The following is a 21,275-nucleotide window of genomic DNA, read 5'->3' as shown; positions in this document are numbered from 1 at the left end:
CAGATCGAGTCATTTGTTTCGCCTGTTCAGAATCGGCACTTAGCGGCTGCCTGAATCCTGTGGGGAGAATTAGCTGCTGAGACTCGTGTTTTCCCCACAACGCTGAAGGCACAAGGCTTCCTATCCGCCAGTTTCTCGTTAAAATGTTCTGTTCCACCTGAAGCACCTTAAGCAGAGCAGTGATAACCTGTAGCTGCTGTGCCATTTAAGGTGGAAAATTTGAATAAGGAGCTGGCTAACTTTAGCATTGTATTTTCATTTTCTCCTTGCTTTGGAAACATTCGGGTTGATTATAACCAAATTTGACAAAAATATACAAAATGACGAACTGACAGTATATTATGATTTCATTTGGAATTATACTACTCAATAGTCACAGTAATTACAAGGTGGGAACTAATCCCCAAAATGGTGCTTGGTTCCTTATTGCTCTGTACCAATGAATTGTCTCAAAAAACAGGTCTGCTGTGGGCCTCTTGTAGCTCACCATGAAAACATCTGCCTTTGACGATTAAGGTCGTGGGTTTGATTCCCTGTTACAGATGTTGGATGGTGCTGAAATTTGTTTATGCTGCTACTTTGTCCTAAACTGGTGCGTGGTTCCTTGTTGCTTCCTTTCAATAAATTGTTTCAAAAATTGCAGCTGTGCCACAGATGTCCTGTGGCTCACCATGAGAGCCTCCGCCTTTGAACTCTAGGGTCGTGGGTTCGAATCCCTGTCATGGATGTTAAACTGAGTTGCGTAGATTGTAGCAGATGTATCACCTAGTGGTCTTAATCATAAGAAAAGGAGATCTTTCTTAAAAATCTAAACATCTGCTGCATTCTACGACCAGAGGGCACTGCTTAAATCCTCAATGTCTTCCTGGTGCTTGAACCCTGCAGATTGCCGCTTGCGGCTATATTTGTTTTTTTCTTTAATTTGAGGCTTGTCCCATTTTGTAGGGGAAGATTTCAACCACTACCCCATGTAACTCAGTTCCAAGGGGTTAGGGTAACACTCGAAAACAGAGGTAGGGGTAAAAAGAAGGAATGGGATTGGGTCTAAGGTTTATTATTTAGTATGGACTACAAAGCAAACTGGCTGAGTTTAAGAAGTGTGTGGTAAAACTTTAGACCTGCTGGGGGGTCCTGGCCATACAAGGGGTTAAAGCCATGGACAGCATGTTTTTGGCCACTTGTCTTCCAACTTGATTGACAGTTGTAATAGATGTCAACTGTCAGTTCAAGCCTAAGGTGAAACATGGACAGGTTGAATTTAAGGGCATTTGCACCTGTATGTGGCAAATCATATAGGAATTTTATCCTGCTAATTTCAGGGGCCCATAAGTAATTGGACGATAGGCTGTTTAGTTGCTTTTTTGGCCAGCTGCCCCTCATTACTTCATGTTCATGAGAGCTAACAAAAGATCAAGAGTTGATTCACGTTTGAAGCTGTTGCTGTTGTCTGTGAATCTGAAGATCAAAGAAGTGTCAGTGTCTGTAAAGCCATATTGTCCACCATGAGACTGAAGAATCACAATAAAAACATTAACAAACATTAAGTGCTGGTTTCTTGGGCATTTGTCTTGGGCTAAATTGCACTTCCAATGGTGTTTCACCATTAAAACCTCTGTTTAGTCTTTAGGCTTAATCTGGGTCTGGAAAACAAACTGGCCATAGATGCCATTGTTCACTGTGTATGTTCACATCATACATTGTTAAAAAGCTAGAATGGCACTGGTTAGTTTTTCAGTAAGAAAAAAAAACTTTAAATCTCAGCCCAATTTACATTTAAAGCTGTCTCTGAAACAAATGTGCATTAATCTCCAGTCTGAAAAGACGTTTACTGCTTGTATCTCCTTAATGTTCAACTCTAATGAAATAATTGAGTCAGCCTATTGGGTAAGCCATTTGTCCACATTATTCTTTCTTCTCAAGGACAAATTGCTTCGTCTATTCTTCCTGTTAGCAAAAGATCCACCTTATGGCACCCGGTCTCTGTCTGCCAAAGCCGAGGAAGCTGATTTCCCTTTTCTTTTCTCACAGACCAAATCCAGTCGGCTGTAATTTTTGCCTCCTGTCTGAGGTTTTGGCTTGCTGGAGGGCAGTGCACAATTAAGAGTGTCTGGCCCGTAGAGGAGCCACTAAACAGCTGGCACTCTCTCAAAGCTTACATCATGCTGTTCTCTCCTCTTCCCTTGCTTTTGTTTGATTTCTTTATCCATTGGTTCAATTATTCATGTCCAATTTGGCTATTCTCTTTTTTTTTATCTTTGAAAGTGTTTTAGATGGTAGCTGCAACCATCAATTTACCAATTATTTAGCAGCCATATTGAATTAGTTTGCAGACTGGTTTGAGGGCATTGAGTCCAGCTGATGGTGAATTAATTCATTCATTCATTCATTTATTTATTTGTTTATTACACAGTTAGCTCCCATTGGTAATCAATGCCGGTTAGTTCTTATTGTGCTAAGCCTCTCATACCATGCAACACCATGTTCTGTCTACACTGGATCATATACTGTATTGGATATATTGCGTATAACTTCATAACTTGTACTTCCACTAACTGGCCACTTAATTAGGAATGCTTGCCTTGTACTTCCACTCACGGGCCACTGTATTGGAAACACCCACCTTTTACTCCCACTCACTGGCCACTTTATTAGAAACACCTATCGTGTACTCCCTCTCACTGGCCACTTTATTAGAAACACCTACCTTTTACTTCTACAAACTGGCCACTTTATTAGAAATGCGTACCTTGTTCTTCCACTTAATGGCCACTTTATTAGAAACACCTGTTGTGTACTTCCACTCACTGGCCACTTAATTAGAAAAGCCTACCTTATGTTTCCACTAACTGGCCGCTTTATTGGAAACACCCACCTTGTACTTCCACTAACTGGCCTCTTTATTAGAAACGCTTACCTTGTGCTTCCACTAACTGACCTTTTCTTTTTTGAAATACTGCCATGTACCACCAGTTACTGCCCACTTTGAGCTCCACCTACCTTATAGGTCCACTGTACAGGTGTACAATTATGATTGTAGCCCATCTATTGTTGCGCAGTTTATCAGCCCCCCTCTACCTCATTCATCATTGGTTGGTTTCTGACTACAGGACTGCTGTTGGCCAGATTTTACTGACACGGTAGGGTGTGTGGTGCTGAAATGAATGTATCAGACAATGTTGCTGGAGTTTTTACACACATCAGTGTCACTCAGGTGTAAAGTGGACCACCACCTAGAAATATCTAGCAATTCTGTATATCTAGCAGCTCTGTGGTCAAAAAATGACCATTGATGAAGAGCTAGAGGATGGCTAACACAAACAGTGCATCAACAGATGGGTTACGGGCTCTTAACTATACAGCAGCAAGGTGAAGCTACAAGGAAGAGGTTTCTTACAAAGTGGCCAGTGAGTGGATAAATGCAGAGGTAAAATAACTGCCATATAAACCCTGGAGGATTGATGGCTTTGATACCAGCGAGTTGTAAGGAAGACTTGGACAGAGTGTGTCCGAGGCCTTTGACCATTTGTGGCTGTTTGACAGGTCAAAACAGGAATAGAAAGTAGCTTCTCTGTTAAGAAACTAGCCATATTTTATTTGAAGTGTAAGGGGCATTTAATGTGATGATATAATAGTTATCATGACAAATTATGTTACAATATGCCTTTCTGGGCCGTCGGTACTTAAAGAGCACTCATCAGTTGGATGCTTTTGTAGGGGCTCCCAATCAGCATAGCGGTCTGACATTTTGCTATATTGTCAGGAATTTGGATGTAGTGATAAAAGACAAATCATAGCATGTTGAATGTGACTCGTAATGCTGTAGCATTGTATGTGTTTCAGCGTATCAGTCCCAGAAAAATGGTACAGAGTCTCTTATATGGTATGTACCTGTTTATGATCTAGAAATGAAAGTGACTCTACAGCAATTATTCTTATCCTGGTTTTATTGGGTCATTAACATTGACTTCAGAAAACTCTCTTTGTATTTTGTATCATCATTTTAGCCATATTACTTACCCAGGTTTTGGAGGTATGTCCTATTTACTTTCCTGCTTAAACATGTGACATTACATCGAAATGTGGTGTATGTTTGTACTGACCACCTCATTATTCCAAATAATTTTGAGGTAATTTACAATGTACTTCATCACATTAGTAGGTAAAAGCAGGGTAATTTAGCTAGACTGTCTTGGTACTTACCACCATGTTATCCCAAATAATAAGTAATAAATAATAAATAGTCGTTGGAGGTTGTAGCTCATAGTTACCTGGTTAATATCTAGAATATCTTGAACTGAGACTCTAAAAGAAGCATTAACGTAATTATTAGCATTGTTATATTTTGCCATACTGGCCTAAAAAGGATCTTACTCTGGAGTTATTGTGAAAGTTCTACCCAAGTCATCTGGTTGCTGAAAATCTGAGGACAGAGTTCAAGTCCCTGTTGAGATCGAAAGATATGTCACTTGTCAACAGTGGACATAAGTGTGTCCACTCTGGAGCATGAGCAGGTGCTGTAATTGGACGTCCGCCAGCATCAGAGCATGCCTCTCTCTTTGTCTCTCTCTCTTTCTCTCTCTCTCCTCACTGTCTTTCCTCTGTTCTCAGGTGAAAGTGTACAGCCTGGAGACTCGTCAGCCGGAGCTGAGTTTGGGTAACTCGCCGGGGGACTTCACCTGCATCAACCTGAGAGATGCTCCCCCACACCTGCTGGTGTGTGGGAACAAAGACAGGAGGTATTTTACACACTTACACACACACACACAAAAATAACACCTCTTACAGCGCACACACTCTTCTGTCATCTGTCTGACAGTTTAAAATCCTCTAGCGACTGCAAAATGTGTCTCAAACCAGGCGAGTTTAATAACTACTGACTGATCAGCTTCCGTCTCATTTTCATGTGCAGCTGGTGTTAGGTTTCCATTTGAAATACAGTCTAATATGTCTTATTATCCCCTCGGCTCATTAGGACAAGGTGGAATGTATTTGATGTGTTTCACACATTTTAGTTTGACATTGTGAGGTGCAGGCAGACTTTCTCAAGGGCACCTAATGGGTTTGATTTAATGGCTGTTTAATATGGAGCTGTTTTGAACCTTGGAAGGTATCAGAGAACATATGTAAAGTAGCTTTCCTTATGTAAGATGTAACAGAGTCTTCAGCTCAGGGATAAATAGCGAAGTTACAGCGAATCAGCGGAAGAAAACTATCTCTTGTGGAATTACATGAGTTAAAAACTGAAGTTCATGCTTGTGTTCTGCGTAAGCTGCATGACTGTAATCCAACTGAATATATCACCAATAGAGACAGGGTTGTTACATGTGTAATTAATGTGTAACTACACACTTATTAGAGATGTCAATATAAAGTGGTACCATTTTTCTTATGATAGATTATTGAAATATGCAAGATAATATTCAACAGCATATATGAAAATGAAAATAGAAAAATTTTGAAGGTTTTTTTACTCCTTAAGAATCATGAAATGTCTGTTTTTGGCTAACAACTCTCAAAAAAACCCAAAAAGGATTTGAAAGGCTACTTACTGCAGAAAAAATACTCTCCAGTGAAAAGGACAGGTGTTATTATCTGAGACCCGGTGGTATTGATTTAGCGGACAAAAGCTGCTCCTGGAGGAGCGAGGAGGGGCATCTGTCTTCCCATGTCGAAACACATCTGTAGCCTGTTTCTCTGAGTACGAGTTACTCTGCCAGATAAAGAGCCATTCACTCTCACTTGTGGATGACAGTGGGAGCACTATTTGGCAAGTGACGAAAAGCGCTGGCGGGTCTTTGTAGATAAACTCCTGCTGCGTTTTCTCGCAGGCACTAAGTGGACAGCCAAGAGTGAGGGCCTCATGTCGCAGGGCCCAGCTGTGGCCTCTTTTAAAACAGCCCAGTCCTTACGGCTCTCGCTCCATCCACCCATCTGCGACGGTGGGAGAGGAGCAGGCTCTTACCTTTTTGTCTGTCTCTGTGATGAAGTGGCTAAACAAAATGCTCTTTTTGAGTGCCAGAGACGGCTTGGCCTCGTCTGAACTGTCTGTGGGCGAAGTCCCAAACCCACCGAGCAGAAAGGAAGAAGCAGTGTCCATTAGAGTGGCCAAAGGCCAGGCCCTAATGCATCTCTTCCCCTCTCTCCAATTAATTCTGTTGAAAGAGTGAGAGAAAATGGCCTGGTAGGAGAATGAGTTGTACTCAGCCTAAAATCTGACCGAACTGGTCGTCTCCGTGTTGGATGAAGAGAAAAGCTGCTGTGTTTTAGAGAATCTTGCGGCGCAGAGACGGAGACAAAGGGGGGGAAATGGCTGTAGCTCAGTGCTTTATTCACATACATAATGCGCAATATGGATGAATGTCATTAGCAAACTCCTACACTGTGCACAAGTAGGACTGTCATCATTGATTATATTAGACTTTCATGATGACTCTATTAAAATGAATGACTCAATTAAAAATTGTCAAACATTCTCTGCAGATATCTTTATAAACAGGTGTTCTAATAAGTTTGACTGATAAATAGGGAATCTGCGAATCACTATAAAGCCACGTTATGTAGTCTGAATGTTCTCCGCAAGGGGGAGCTATTAGCATTCAAATAGCTTTTATGCGCTTTGCTAAAAGAGAGGAAACCCACACCAGCAGGATCTCACGAATTTGCATTCGTTTGTAGTTTTTATCTATATAGATCAAAAAATATGTCGCTGCTGTCAGAACAAAACCTTGTATCTCCAAAATGGTAACTTTATAGGAGAAGGAAAAAACATACTTTACTTTTAATGTAAGTCAGTGTAATCAGACTTTTTTTCCCAAGTCATTTTGGGGTGTATCTAATTGGTCCATTGACCAAGAAATTTACACACGATGTAAAGGGCAACAGGCATTTTCAAATTATGAAAAAACTGAAAAACGACAAAAATGGAGACACAAGGTTTTGTTCTGACAGCAGCGATATGTAAATAAATATTATATATATAATATAAATGCTGTTACAAATTGCATGTATATTATTAATGGATTTATCATCAAAATAATCACTTGATTACTCAATTAGTAATGATCAACAGTGAGAGTAATAATAATAATAATAATAATAATAATAATAATAACTTTATCTATCGAGCCATTTTCATGTAGCAGCTCAAACTGCTTTACAACAAAGTAGTGAGTTCAAAAATCAACGTAAAACACTCGATAAAAATGATAATGAAATAAAGTAAAATTAAAACAAAGAACATAAAATGAAAAGATAAGTAAAATTGGTTGTATTATAACTACTAATAAAAGCAACATTTTTAATGATACGTTTTCAGATATTTCTTAAGTGTGCACTGAGCTTGACTGCCTAATTATGCGAATGACTACCATAGTTTAAAAGCATAATAACAGAAAGAGTCTTCTCCATTTTTTCTGTAATTTACAGAAGGCCAGTATCTGCATATCTAAGATCACATGTTGGAACATAAACAGACAGATATTCAGTGAAGTGCTTTGAAGCCATTTTGAGCTTTAAAAACAAGTAAAATACCCTTAAAGGTTGCAGGTAGCCAATGCAGTTCTTTCAAAAAGGAGTGATATGAGCTCTCTTTTTTATTTTTATTAATATCTGAAATATCGGACAAGTTGGACAAGTTGTAGAGGATGCATTGTTTTTCTGGGAGATCCACTAAAAAGCAGTACAGTAATCAACTCTGACATGTAACAAGCGTTTTTCTTCAGTATAGAAAAGTGATATTAGTAGCAATATTTCTTATTTTAGTAGCAATATTTCTTAAATGATAGAATTCAGCATTGCACTGTTGTCGGAAGAAAACCTTGTATCGCCGAAATGATTAGTTTACAGGAGAAGGAAAAAAATACTTTACTTCTAATGTAAGTCATTGGAACCAGACTTTTTACCAAGTCATTTTGGGCTGTTTCTTTTGGTCCATTCTTCATGAAATTTAGACACAATGTAAAGGGCAACAGGCATTTTCAGTTGTCAGAAACTGAAAAACGAATAACAGAAGTGGAGATACAAAGTTTTCTTCCGACAGCAGCGATAAGTAACTTTATTTAACTAAGTAACTAAGGGATAAAACAGAGAGCACTTTCTGGTGAGAGTCTGAAAGAGGACCTGTTGGAAAATCATATTTTTGATTAATTGAAAGAAACGTGTTTCCCGACAGCCCACTGAAATCATCTCATGTTCCAACATGAGATTAATGACGGACGGAAACTGCCAGTAACTGTATTCCACCCCCTGAAAAGAGAGACAGACAGCGTCTCTGTGAAATTAAACACATAGTGTCCACACTTGTCCATGCAGTGTCTGGAATCTGCTACATTAAAACATACTTAGTTATGCATGTATAATTCAATATCTTTAAAGCTCACGTTAAGCGCTTTCCTGTCTGAGCGTAATTAGATTTCGGTGATTAAGTTGAGGAAAGCGACCACATGCAGTCATCTCTTGGCTGCCTTTGGTACCATTAAGGAACTGTGGCACAGATGGTTTCAAAATCCTTTGTGCCTTTTTTTGGCCACTGATTATGTTTCCTTTGGAGTGAAAGCCAATGTTTGATAATCACAAAGCCACACGTTGATGGCTCGAGAAATAACAGAGGAACTTATTTCGTTAGAAATGAATTCAACTGGCAATTAATTCAGAGGAACTGACATCTCATCCATCCACCCATCCAATCATCTATCTTTTTTTTTTATTCATTCATGCTTTCGTTTACTCTTTCTCAGGGTCAGGGTGTTTGACCTGCGCACCGGCACCTCTGTGGTTTCCCTCTATGCTCATCACTTGGGTGTGACCACAGTGCAGGCAGATGATTGGAAGATTGTGAGTGGTGGCGGCGAGGGATTGGTCAGCGTGTGGGAAATGAGGATGGGGGCAAAACTCTGGGAGATGCACAACAGGTAAAAGGAAAGATTTGCTAAGGAATAGCTTGGCCAGAATCAAATATACCCAAATTTTGCCTCAGATGTAGTTGATCAGACATGTTTGGTGTCCAAAGTTTTCATTGCTGCTATTAGCCTAATATAGCTAACAAGTGATGGAAGCTTATATGACACCTGTAGAGTTGGCCCAAACAGGTTTTGAATACTCATTATTATTTCCGAATTTTCAAGTACTCATATTCAAAGCGAACCATTATGATAATAAAGGGTGATTCAAAAAAGAATCATCAGAATTCAAAGCACCATATTTTTACAACCGTGAGGCGCCTAGGAACCAATCACATACCAATTGTAAGAGGGGTTCATAGAGTTTCTGACTGTCAGTGGAAGATGGTTCCCTTCAGTCTGTGAGGAGATGAGACCCCTGAGCAAAAAGCGTTCTGCGTTCTCTGCTTCAATAAGAGCGAATCCGTCATAACTGTGCAGCGTGATTTTCGTCGGAAGTGAACCTCCAACAGCTCAGAGCGTTCGGCGTTGGTTCCACAACACTGGATGATCTCCGAAATCGCATTGAAAGAGCTGTGAGTGCAGCGACACCCGACATGCTCAATCGAGCATGGGATAAATTTGACTATGGCGTTGATGTTGTCTGTACAGCTGGAAGAGGTTCATATTGAGCACTTGTGAAATTACATAATAAACTTTATGCTCATTTAAACCATTTACAGTTTACTGCATTGTTCTGTAATGATTTACAAGTGAAACAAATCATTTTGAAATTGGATGATTCTTTTTGAATCTCCCTGTATTTGTTTCATAATTAGCCATAAGTTTAAGTAGATTCGTCATTGCAGTTCCAAGTATATCCAGTAGGTGGTAGTCAGGCTGAAGCTCAGCCGCTCTCAACCGGTGCTATGATAGGATCTGTGATTGTAGCCCTCTTGTTCAAATACAGCTTTTAGGAGTTGCTTGAATCACTTGTACATCATTTATGAGTCACATATCTAGACTCTAAGGGTGTAACAAATTAGAATGATCATTTTTTGTATCACAATCACTGTTTTAGCTTTAGTAATTTATTTTTATTTATTTTATTGACTTATTTAGCTAGTTCGGCCTTTTTTTAAATCGTATAACGCAGCAATTAAGGCAGCAAGCAGGCTGAGTTGAGCTCAGTCGTAGCAGAGTTACACCACATACAGGCTCCAAAATATTCAAGAAATTGTCTGAAGATGTAGAAATACAGCTAATCTGGTACTATAACCTGTCATTACTTGTTAGAAGTGCTGCATGAAAAATCATATTTTTATTGTTATCTCAATATAAGTTTCCACGAAAAATACATCATTAAGAGCTGCAATGACAGAACACATCAAATTTCCTCATACACGCCGTGCCAGAGAAGCCTAATGAGTGCTTCACTGCGCTTGTCTTCCTTTGCACAGCTCTAAAGTTATCTACTCCATTCTGAAGTACAAGCCTGTAAAAACACATCAAACAATAGGATTGTTCTCACACTCAGTATTGCCTTTGAAGTGTGTTAGGCAGTAATGGTTCCTGTCAAGACAATCATATTTAATAACTAAACAAAAACAAATAAATGAATATAAAAATGAATATATATTTATTTATTTTTAGCCTTTATAGAAAAAGCTCTTAAGGTAATGCTGACTGTTCTCAGCCTTTTGGAGCACAAAAATATGCACGTCCAGTGTAAGTGGCTATTTCTTTTAGTGTTTCTTTTTATTTTGCACAAAAGTGAACGATACTTCTGTAATTTTGTGTTTTCCTTTTTGCTTAATGGAGAGGTTAGTTAGATTTCTGTTTATACGTCTGTAAATAAGTCTGTACTTGTATCATATTCAGTCAGAGACACATTATTTTAATAATAATTTTTTACTGTCATATTGTTGTCATCATATCCAGCAGCTTTATTGAACATCATGTTTTCTGTCCATATCATACAGCCCTACTTGTTAGCAACATTAGCCTTCCCTTAGTCTAACATTAGCTCTAGTGAAAAGCAAAATGGACATCAAACATGTCTTGGTTGTTCAGCTATATTTGGGAAAATGGGAAAACTGTGCAAATTTGATTGTTGTTTTAAGGTACAGTAAACCTGGGCTTGTAATCGTGGAGCTTCTCAGATTAGAAGTGCTGATCTAGGATCTGTTTCCACTAGTAAAGTCGTAGCATGTGAGTAATTCTGTGGAAACGTCTAGCGTTTACAGATATATTACACTTGAAACACATGTTAGAGTTACAATTTATTTATATTTTAAAATAAAACAATACGTTATTTTAACAATTACACCTTCTTGAGCCATCAGTTTAGCAATATTGTTTTTTAAATCAATTATATAGAATTCTAAGCACCACAGAAGAGCTCGTCCTCACAGTGTAAAGGGTGAGGCCATATTTTGAGGTAAAAAAGCATGTTTTTCTGCTATTTGAACTGCAATAATCTATACATGACTATAAAATATATATGAATTAAACAACAGAGAGAAAACAAATATCAAATAAATATTATAGAATATATGATGAAAGCTGTGATCCCCAGGAGTCGTGTCACTGGTATTACTGCGTAACAATAAATCCCTTATTTTGAAATAAAAAATCACACTGATGACATCACTTCCGATTACCGGTTATCTGAGGATCTATGAAGAAAAGCACGATAAGTCCACTGTGTCTTTCAATTATCAGAAATGTTCTCATTTAGCTCATGATTTCATATGAAGCTGTTAGTTAAAGTCAATGCTATGAACAACTTTATTCTGAGGTAATTGTGAAAAAAAATAGAATACAAATGGATTAAATCACATATTTTAGTGGATATTCCATGATTGACAACATGCGTTTGATGCTCTGTAGCAGCTGTTTTGTAAAATGCATTTTTCATTAAAAATGTCTCTGGTGTTCCCTTTCTTATGTGTAACACCAATGATGATCAGTAGTGCCAGTGACTCCTATAGATAGATAAAAAGTGGACGTTTCTATAGAATGACCCCTATAACAGAGCTGGCTGATCCTAGACCAGTGCTCCTACTCTGAGGAGCTTTGTGAATACAGACCCAGACCTAATATGCACACCTTCTTAACCATGACTGACATCAAGAAAAGAATCTGAGCAGCAGTTTGTTTTCCATTTCTCTTTAGGATACAGAGCAGTGTGCTAACTGTAGCTAAATGTAGCTAACTGAGGGCAATTAGCACTCTCTTTTGAGCTGGTGTGCGACATGCGTTGCAGGCAGGTTGGAAACGTCTGTTGCTCTCATGTGCTTCAGAGGAGGGCATGTTCGACCTTCAGGGGTTGGCATGGACTACAACTAGCATTAGGAGAATGTGGAGGGGTTTGACGTGGTGTGGTATGGTTGGGAAACACAGTAAGGTCAGCTGTTAGATAGCACTTGTTATCTTAGTGTAATGACGTCTAACCTGCATTCATAATGTATAACAGACATAACACACCGATCAGGCATAGCATTATGACCACCTCCTTGTTTCTATGCTCATTGTCCATTTTATCAGCTCTACTTACTATATAGGTGCACTTTGTAGTTCTACAGTTACAGACTGTAGTCCATCTGTTTCTCTGCATACTTTGTTAGCCCCCTTTTACCCTGTTCTTCAGTGGTCAGGACCCACATGGACCCTCACAGAGCAGGTACTTTTGGGTGGTGGATCATTCTCAGCACTGTAGTAACACTGACATGGTGGTGGTGTGTTAGTGTGTGTTGTGCTGGTCTGAGTGGATCAGACCCAGCAGTGCTGCTGGAGTTTTTAAACACTGTCCACTCACTGTCCACTCCACCCTGTAGATGTAAAGCCAGAGACGATAGCTCATCTTTTGCTGTACAGTATGAGCTAATCATCCTCTAGTCCTTTATCAGTGGTCACAGGATGCTGCCCACAGGAAGCTGTTGACTGGATATTTTTGGTTGGTGGACTATTCTCAGTCCAGCAGTGACACTGAGGTGTTTAAAAACTCCAGCAGCACTGCTGTGTCTGATCCACTCAGACCAGCGCAACACACACTAACACAGCACCACCACATCAGTGTTACTGCAGTGCTGAGAATGATCCACCACCCAAGTAGTACCTGCTCTGTGAGGGTCCATGGGGGTCCTGACCACTGAAGAACAGGGTAAAAGGGGGCTAACAGGGCTCCCGAGTGGCGCAACCGTCTAAGCGTTGGCCCTATCATCAGGAGATCGTGAGTTCGATCCCTGGTGATGCTGCAGCCATCCGTAGCCGGGAGTCCGAGAGAGCACAATTGGCCTCGCTCTCTCTGGGTGGGTGGGATGGCCCCTCCTTCTCCCCCATCACTCAGCGCGATGCTAGTCAGCGCAGGCGTCTGTTAGCTGACGTAACAGATCTGGCGGTTGGCGCTTTCCTCCGAGCACGTTCGGCTGTCCAGTGACGTTGCGTGAGCGGCAGTTCGAAAAGAAGCGGTGGTTGGCTTTACAGGTCTCGGAGGAAGCCTGTGTTAGCCTTCACCCTCCTAGCATTGATAGCATCGTGTGATTGGGGGAGTCCTAACTAGCGGGTGGAATTGGAGACGATTAAATTGGGGAGAAAATTAAAAGGGGGCTAACAAAGTATGCAGAGAAACAGATGGACTACAGTCTGTAACTGTAGAACTACAAAGTGCGCCTATATAGTAAGTGGAGCTGATAAAATGGACAATGAGCGAAGAAACAAGGAGGTGGTCATAATGTTGTGCCTGATTGGTGTAAAGCAGCCTTCGGCAATTGATCTTGACGTCTAGGCTTTTGAGTCTTTTAAAAGGTGAATTCCAAAGATTTTATTCTAAATGTCTCCACAATTCAATCATTCAGATGTAAACAAAGTCATTCAGGGTGGTTTGATGTGAAATCCTGCACTCTAGATAAACTTACAGAGTCAGGATTGTTCACAGTGGTGGTGACGGGAACCAGGTATTACAGAACATTCCTATCTTTTTGTCTTAACTTAAGATCTGACAGGTCAAGATAAGATTTTTTACAAATTTGTATTATAGAAGCAAATCTTATCTTAATTTAGGATCTCATCCTACAGCGTCTTATCTCAAGTTAGGAAATCTTAACCTGCTCGATGGAAGTCGACGATCAACTGTCATGTCTGTTTCATAGCAACCGACCATACATGCACAGCTGAAATGTAAACATGTAATTTGTACAGTTTATCACACTTTCCCAAACACTTTAGCTGACTGCGCTAATGTTACCACCATCACTGTAATATTTTATCTGATGAGTTTTGATCGACATTGTCGAGATCGTGTGTGCAGCTTCTGGGGTTTTTAAAAAGCTGTTTTAAGTCAAAGCACAGTTTTTACATTAGATAAATGTAACATCATTATGCTAGTAGTGAATTATGCTGCCTGTCAATGCGTAAAACAATAGAAACAGACAGTTTAAACAGAAGTTAAGACACCTCTGAGGTTTGTCTTAAAGTTTGGACAGAATTGAGGAAATTTAGTCCAGTTAGGATGTTTCTGTAAAACTGTTTTCTTATCTGGAGTTAGGATAAGATTATGAAATGAAGAACTGCTGTTCTGTAATAGCTTCTGTCCTAAATTAACCTGAAGTTGTCATGGTGACTAAGCAAATAAGCTAAGATTTCAGACGTAAGAAGTTTCTGTAATACGGCCCCAGATGTCAAATGCTTCTAGAGCCAGACAGTAAATGCCTCTTAAAACTCCCTCATAAAAAGCTGTTACATGAAATGGTTACAAAAGCCTTGTTTAACAGTAGTTTTGAGATAAGCTTTTAGCCTGAAATGTATTTTTTTTAATCCGTTCATAGTGGAGAGGTGCATGCAGGGTGTTTTTTTTTAGATTTACCACTATTTAATCATCATCAACATCACATATAAAAATGAGCAGACACGTGTAGATTCACTGGTCATTCTGGATAGTAAATAAAATGGCTATATTTGCATTATAGACTTTGCGACCCCTGGTTTCGATCACCACCACCACTGTAAAGAAAACTGAGTTTCTCTACAATGAACTGTTCCACATCAGACCACTCTGAATGGGTTTTATATATCAAGGATTGAATTATGCAGAAAATTTGAAAAATCCTCCTCGGCATCTGGTTTGGCTCATCTTTGGTTGATGCTTTTTATTTTTTGTTATTGTTTTAATCACTTATTTACTTCATTCTCATTTCTATTTTTAAAAAAAATATGACTTGATCATTCAACACATGCTAATTCTTGTCTTTGAATACGGGTGACTTGACTCGACAACCTCATTATCACATCTATGCAGAATATGTCTGGTATGTTTGTATGCAAATGAACTGGATCTGAACAGAAGCTTGAAAGCACTGTGTGATGTGGGGGTTGATGTGCCCCTCTCTGTGTGCAGGCACCCCGTCCGCCACATACGGTTTAACGCCAGCACCCTGGTGACAGCCAACATCCCTGACGAGAAGAACCCACGCGGCGCCTGCATCACAGACGACGACCTCACCGCACACCGCAGGTAGCTGAGAGAGGCTGATCTCAGTGCAATCCATCAACATATTCTCTCTGTCATATCAAAACCTTGTAACGTTCTTCAGTTTGAAAACGTCCACTGCGCTATACGTTCTTTGAGCATTTGATAATGAAGGGATCAATAGAAATGGTCCAGAATTGTGTGCAATAAAATGTCTTGACATTAATATTAAAATGTTAAGAACATTCTCCTAGAAAGTTGCTGTTTCTGAGATATGAGGTTTGGTTGTGACAGTGACGATATGCCACTTTCTTAGTTGCCCAGCACAACAGTCCTCAGCTACAGCGCTTGGAGGCTACAGCTCTCAGGTGTGGTGATCTTGTGTATGCACTGTCCTGAAAGCAGCATCTGAAGTCCAGTTCATTTTACCAAGCTGATTCTTTCAAACTGCCCATTTTACCTGATTCCATCTCATTTCGGGGAGAAGAGATGGGTAACAAAAGCAGTGTACAAAACCAGTGATGCACTAAAATTAAAATATCTGTCTGAAACTAGGATTTTTTTAAAGCTGTTTTGTTTGTGCTTTTGATTAAACATGTTTAACATAAAAATCTACAAGATAATAAAGAAAATGCGGTTTTATGATCTCACTTTATTTGGATAGTCCACTATAGTCCTCTATAGATTATCTACAGATGCTCAAACTGTTAACAAACTGTCTGTTGAAACTAGGATTTGGACCAGGGTGACGGTTGGGTTTAGGTTTTGGGTTAAGGTTAAGGTTAGGGTTAGGGTTAGGATTAGAGCCGCCAGGTTTAGATTTAAAGAAAATGGTCAGTTTAGTAGATATTTAGTTGAATATAACTTGAAAGTAAATTAAGTATCTACAAACATCTAAAGTGGACTATCCAAATAAACTGTTACCACTTTTATTATTAATACAGTCTGCTTTCAATAGCACACATTTGAGCTAACGGTAAATAAAAACAGTTTACATTCATCAGTCAGGCATAACATTATGACCACCTCCTTGTTTCTACACTCATCTGTTTCTCTGCATACTTTGTTAGCCCCCTTTTACGCTGTTCTTCAGTGGTCAGGACCCCCATGGACCCTCACAGAGCAGGTACTATTTGGGTGGTGGATCATTCTCAGCACTGCAGCAACAGTGATGTGGTGGTGGTGTGTTAGCGTGTGTTGCGCTGGTACGAGTGGATCAGACACAGCAGTGCTGCTGGAGTTTTTAAACACTGTGTCCACTCACTGTCCACTCTATTAGACACTCCTACCTTGTCAGTCCACCTTGTAGATGTAAAGCCAGAGACGATAGCTCATCTGCTGCTGCATAGTTTGTGTTGGTCATCCTCTAGTCCTTCATCGGTGGTCAGAGGACGCTGCCCACAGGATGCTGTTGGCTGGATATTTTTGGTTGGTGGACTATTCTCAGTCCAGCAGTGACACTGAAGTGTTTAAAAACTCCAGCAGCACTGCTGTGTCTGATCCACTCGTACCAGCGCAACACACGCTAACACACCACCACCACATCACTGTTGCTGCAGTGCTGAGAATGATCCACCACCCAAATAGTACCTGCTCTGTGAGGGTCCATGGGGGTCCTGATCACTGAAGAACAGGGTAAAAGGGGGCTAACAAAGTATGCAGAGAAACAGATGGACTACAGTCTGTAACTGTAGAACTACAAAGTGCACCTATATAGTAAGTGGAGCTGATAAAATGGACAATGAGTGTAGAAACAAGGAGGTGGTCATAATGTTATGCCTGATCGGTGTAAAATAAAATGACTAAAATTATTACAGTGTATAGGCTACATAATATGCCATGTAATTTAACATCTTCAACAACTGAGAGCTTGTCATTCTTCTCACTTTGGAACTGTTATTTTATTCTCATTTCAAAAACTGAGGCTTCAGATGTCTTTAGCGCATTTTCAGGGACTTTCCTTTCAGCATTTGTTGTTTAGCTGTATTCTGGATGTTGTGTGGTATCAAACCTGTAGTGGAGAAGTTCTTGATCATCATACCCTCTCTTGTTAACTCTAAGTCTTTTGTCTAACATCCCTCATAGAAGCTCTGAAGTAGTTCCCTGTGGCTTTACTCTGTAATTCACTGTACAACTGCAGCACATGAAAGAAGTGTCTAGTGTCTGAAGATGTCTAAAAGTCTGCTTAAAGTTAGAAGGTAAAATGTGATGCTAACACAACATTGCAAATCTGAACTTTCTGCATTCGATACGAACACGTAATACCGTGGCTAACACATACTCATTCAAAAAGTTGGAATGACTGGAATATTCCATGCTTTATTTTAGTTTCTTACAGCGGTCTGTTATCAGCCCGACCACCTTCAGCACGCACACGTGCAGTCTTTCTTCCTGAGACCACTGTAGCCCCGAAGCCACGGCAGTACCATACTCACCCGGCCAGTGGTTCATTTCTGTTTCTGTAGCAGAAAAATATTCTGCACATGCTAATAGCTGTAGATTAGCTGCATATTAACTGCGCTGCATATTTTCGTGTTTTCTCTGCTATAAAACTCTCATTTCAACTTGAAGGGTTTGTTAATTAGCTGATTATTTGGATCAGGTGTGTCAGAGCATGGAAAACACTGTAATATGCAGAACAGCGGGTACTCCAGACTCCAGGACCAGAACCGGAACCATCAAGCCTTTATCTGTAGATAGAGCTTTTGTTCCATAATATAATTGGACTAATATTTGAATAGAAATGCGTCAAATGAAGGATTTTGTTCAGATCAAATGCGGCACACCTGATCCCACAGGATATCTACCAGATGAGTCAAGCATGTTTCTACGGTCTTAGTGCAGAATCATCCAGATAGACGCAGACATTTTGTAATCCTCTCGAGGATTTCTATCATTTTTTTTCTGTATTTTTCTATATATTCTCATGTAAAGGTGTAAACAAAGTCAGTCAGAGTGGTTTGATGTGAAATTCTAAAGAAACATAGAGTCAGAGCTTACTGAGTTCACACTGGTGGTGATAGGAACCAGACGTCTGAAGTGTTTAACACATCTAAAATTCAAAATTATTAACAATACATACACAAACTCAGAAGACATGAGTAGGTTCACTGGTGGTTTCAGATAGTAAATATAACGGTTGTGTTTGTGTGCCTGGTTCACCACATCATTTCACAACAAACCAGTCTGAATGACTGTTTACATCTCAATGATTAAATGATTAAAAAATGTTGCAAATTTGGTGGAATTCCCCTTTAAACCTATGGATGTAACCATACACAAATTCTACAACACAGTATGTATTTTGGTTTTTGTGCCATAATATGATACATTTTTGATACAGCAGTAAAACTGACATGCCAACATTCCTATTGCTGCTAGTTTTTTGGTCCAATTGCCGAAACAAAACCGCAGCATCTGGTGAAAACATAACACAAACACGTAATAGCCTATTAATAACAAATCTAAATTTATATACATTTAAACAAAGTTTTTTGGTTGCAGTGCAGGGGAGTTTTATTTTCTGACAAATTATTTTCGGAATAATTGATGTCTATCACATTTCATACGAGTCTTTAAATCACAATGTGTATAAAAAACACTATATTAATATGCATACCACAGTACCCCTAGTTAAACCTGGCTGGTGATGTACTCTCATATTTAAATGCTCTCTTGCTGTTCTCTCTACAGACACCGGGGGGTGATCTGCTACTACGATTTCTCCATCGACTCCTCCACGCAGGACCACGTTCTGCCCATCTGCAGGTCCAACTACAGCGAGACGAGCGGCTACAACTACAACATCGGCCTCGCCGTGCCTTATGACACTCTCGCTGACCCTCAGAGCTCTGGGCTCTGACCCGTAATGCATCTGTTCAAGCACGCTGAGTCAGAGGCTGCAAGAGGAAACTTCTTTTTATGTTATCTTAAACAGAGGAAGCTGCTTTTGTTTATCCCAGTATAAGAGAAACTGCACAGTGAGTTTCAGGTATCAGCACAAGGACAACACATGAAAATACCTCTGCAGGCTTTTAGAGATATTTTAGTTGATTTTCTGTTGATTTATGTATTTTGCTTTTTACACTTAGTCTTCTGTATATATTTGTCTCTCTGGATATCAAGTCCTCATCTGTAAAAAGATTACGATTATGGTTAATTGTTAGCAAAATTTTATTAGTTGAAAATATAAATGTACATATTCAGTCAATATTACAATATTATTCTTCCACTGAAGTGTCAATTATGCTCAACCTTTTTTTTTTTAATGGAAAATCTACTAAACTAAAGCCCTTGATCTCCACATGGATAACAATTGTGTGTCCTATAGCTCCTGAGAAGTTGAGTGTTTGGAATCTATTGCCAAACAAAGTAAACTGACTCATTAACTTGGGTGGGGAACATTTCTGTAATAGCTTAGTTAAGGCTGGACAGAGTTCATCTACACAGAGTGTGATTATTAGCAGTGCATTTAGCATATTTAAAGGGGCCTTCCTTTGATTTTTCAGAATTTCAACATGATTTAACAGTTAGGGTGTAAACAAAGTCACTCAGTGACTCAGTGGTTTGTTGTGAAATGTTCCGTTCTAGAGAGTCAGAATTGCTCACAGTCATGGTGATAGGAACCAGACGTCAAAATGCTCAATGCCTTTAAAGTTACCTCACTGAAAATGGTTATAAGAAGCAGTTATGAGTGCGCAGCCCAAAGCCCGGGACATTGTTTTACTACAGTTTTGAGATGACAGCATAATCATGGATCCCTAACAAGTATTATAAGTAGTATATTAAAATAGATTTAAAATTAAAGGTTAAAAGGTTTTACTATTAGTGGTATTAAATTTATAGATAATGCATAAAGGTTGAAGAGAGTTATTGTGTATATTAAACTAATTGAAAACAATCCACCAACCAAAAATAGCCAGTGGACAGCAGTCTGAAAGACCATGCAAAGAATAGATAGAGCAGTTAATGGAGCCACATAGGGAAATTGCAAACAAAGCACTAGTGACAACAACATGTCATGCAGTGGTCTCAAATTATGTATCAGTGTCTGACTTTCAACGCTCTCACTCATCTAAGCCACTTATCCTCATGGGTCATGGGGGGTTGCTGGAGCCTATCCCTGATTTTCAACCAGTTCTGCTTTAATAAAAGAGAAACTAATATACAGAATATTTCAGTTTGTGTTGAGATCTCAAGGGCAGCAGCCCTGTGTAAGCTGGATGAGCTTTGGGCTGAATCTCTTATATTCTAGTTTAGTATTTTTTTAAGCCGGTAATGGCGGAGAGGTATATTCAGAGAGTTGTAAGACAAAATAGCCTAGAAAAATTTTTAATTATTAACTACTATGTTACCATTGTCAACATTATATATCAAACTCAGAAGACCGTGGACTGTAAGTAAAGTAACTATATTTGCCTTGTAAACATTACAAAGTCTGGTTTCGGTCACCACCACTGACCTCACTGTAAAGAAGTCTTTAGGTTTCTCTACAATGAACCTTTTCATATTAAACCACCCTGAATCAGATTGTTTACATCACAATGATTGAACGATGCATGAATTTTGAAAAATGGGTGGGATTCCCCCTTGACTACTAAAGCAGGGGTGCACGACTCCGGTCCTGGAGGTGGTTTACCGACTCAAACACACCCACAAAACCAGGTTAATCACCTTACTGTGCTGGATGCCGACCCTCCAGGACCAGAGTTGTGCACCCCTGTACTAATGAAAGAGCTAATGCATGCTAATGTTGCTAACAATGAATGTAAGTAGCCACCAGTTAGCCATTTTCATTCACTTTGGTTAGCAGCTTTAGCAGTATTGGCTGAGCCATTGCTCTGTATCAGGTCCTGTTTAGATAAATTGGAAGCAAACCATGATACTGTGTGTATATATATATATATATATACAGTCACATGCAAAAGTTT

At 39.5% G+C, this 21,275-nt stretch overlaps 1 protein-coding gene across 1 annotated transcript in view; it reads left to right on the top strand.

Annotated features, from left to right (window-relative positions):
• Positions 1-21,270, top strand: part of fbxw8 (F-box and WD repeat domain containing 8) — a 38,776-nt gene extending 17,506 nt beyond the window's left edge. The window contains exons 9-12 of the mRNA XM_036598702.1: positions 4,609-4,736; positions 8,736-8,909; positions 15,274-15,390; positions 19,039-21,270. Of these exons, the coding sequence (XP_036454595.1) occupies positions 4,609-4,736; positions 8,736-8,909; positions 15,274-15,390; positions 19,039-19,207 (588 nt within the window). The 3' untranslated portion in view covers positions 19,208-21,270. The remainder of the gene's footprint in view (positions 1-4,608; positions 4,737-8,735; positions 8,910-15,273; positions 15,391-19,038) is intronic.
• The last annotated feature ends 5 nt before the right edge of the window (positions 21,271-21,275 follow it).

Source organism: Colossoma macropomum, unplaced genomic scaffold (genome assembly GCF_904425465.1).
Source record: "Colossoma macropomum unplaced genomic scaffold, Colossoma_macropomum, whole genome shotgun sequence".
Classification (NCBI taxonomy): Eukaryota; Metazoa; Chordata; class Actinopteri; order Characiformes; family Serrasalmidae; genus Colossoma; species Colossoma macropomum.
This window is presented reverse-complemented; position numbering and strand designations above follow the sequence as displayed.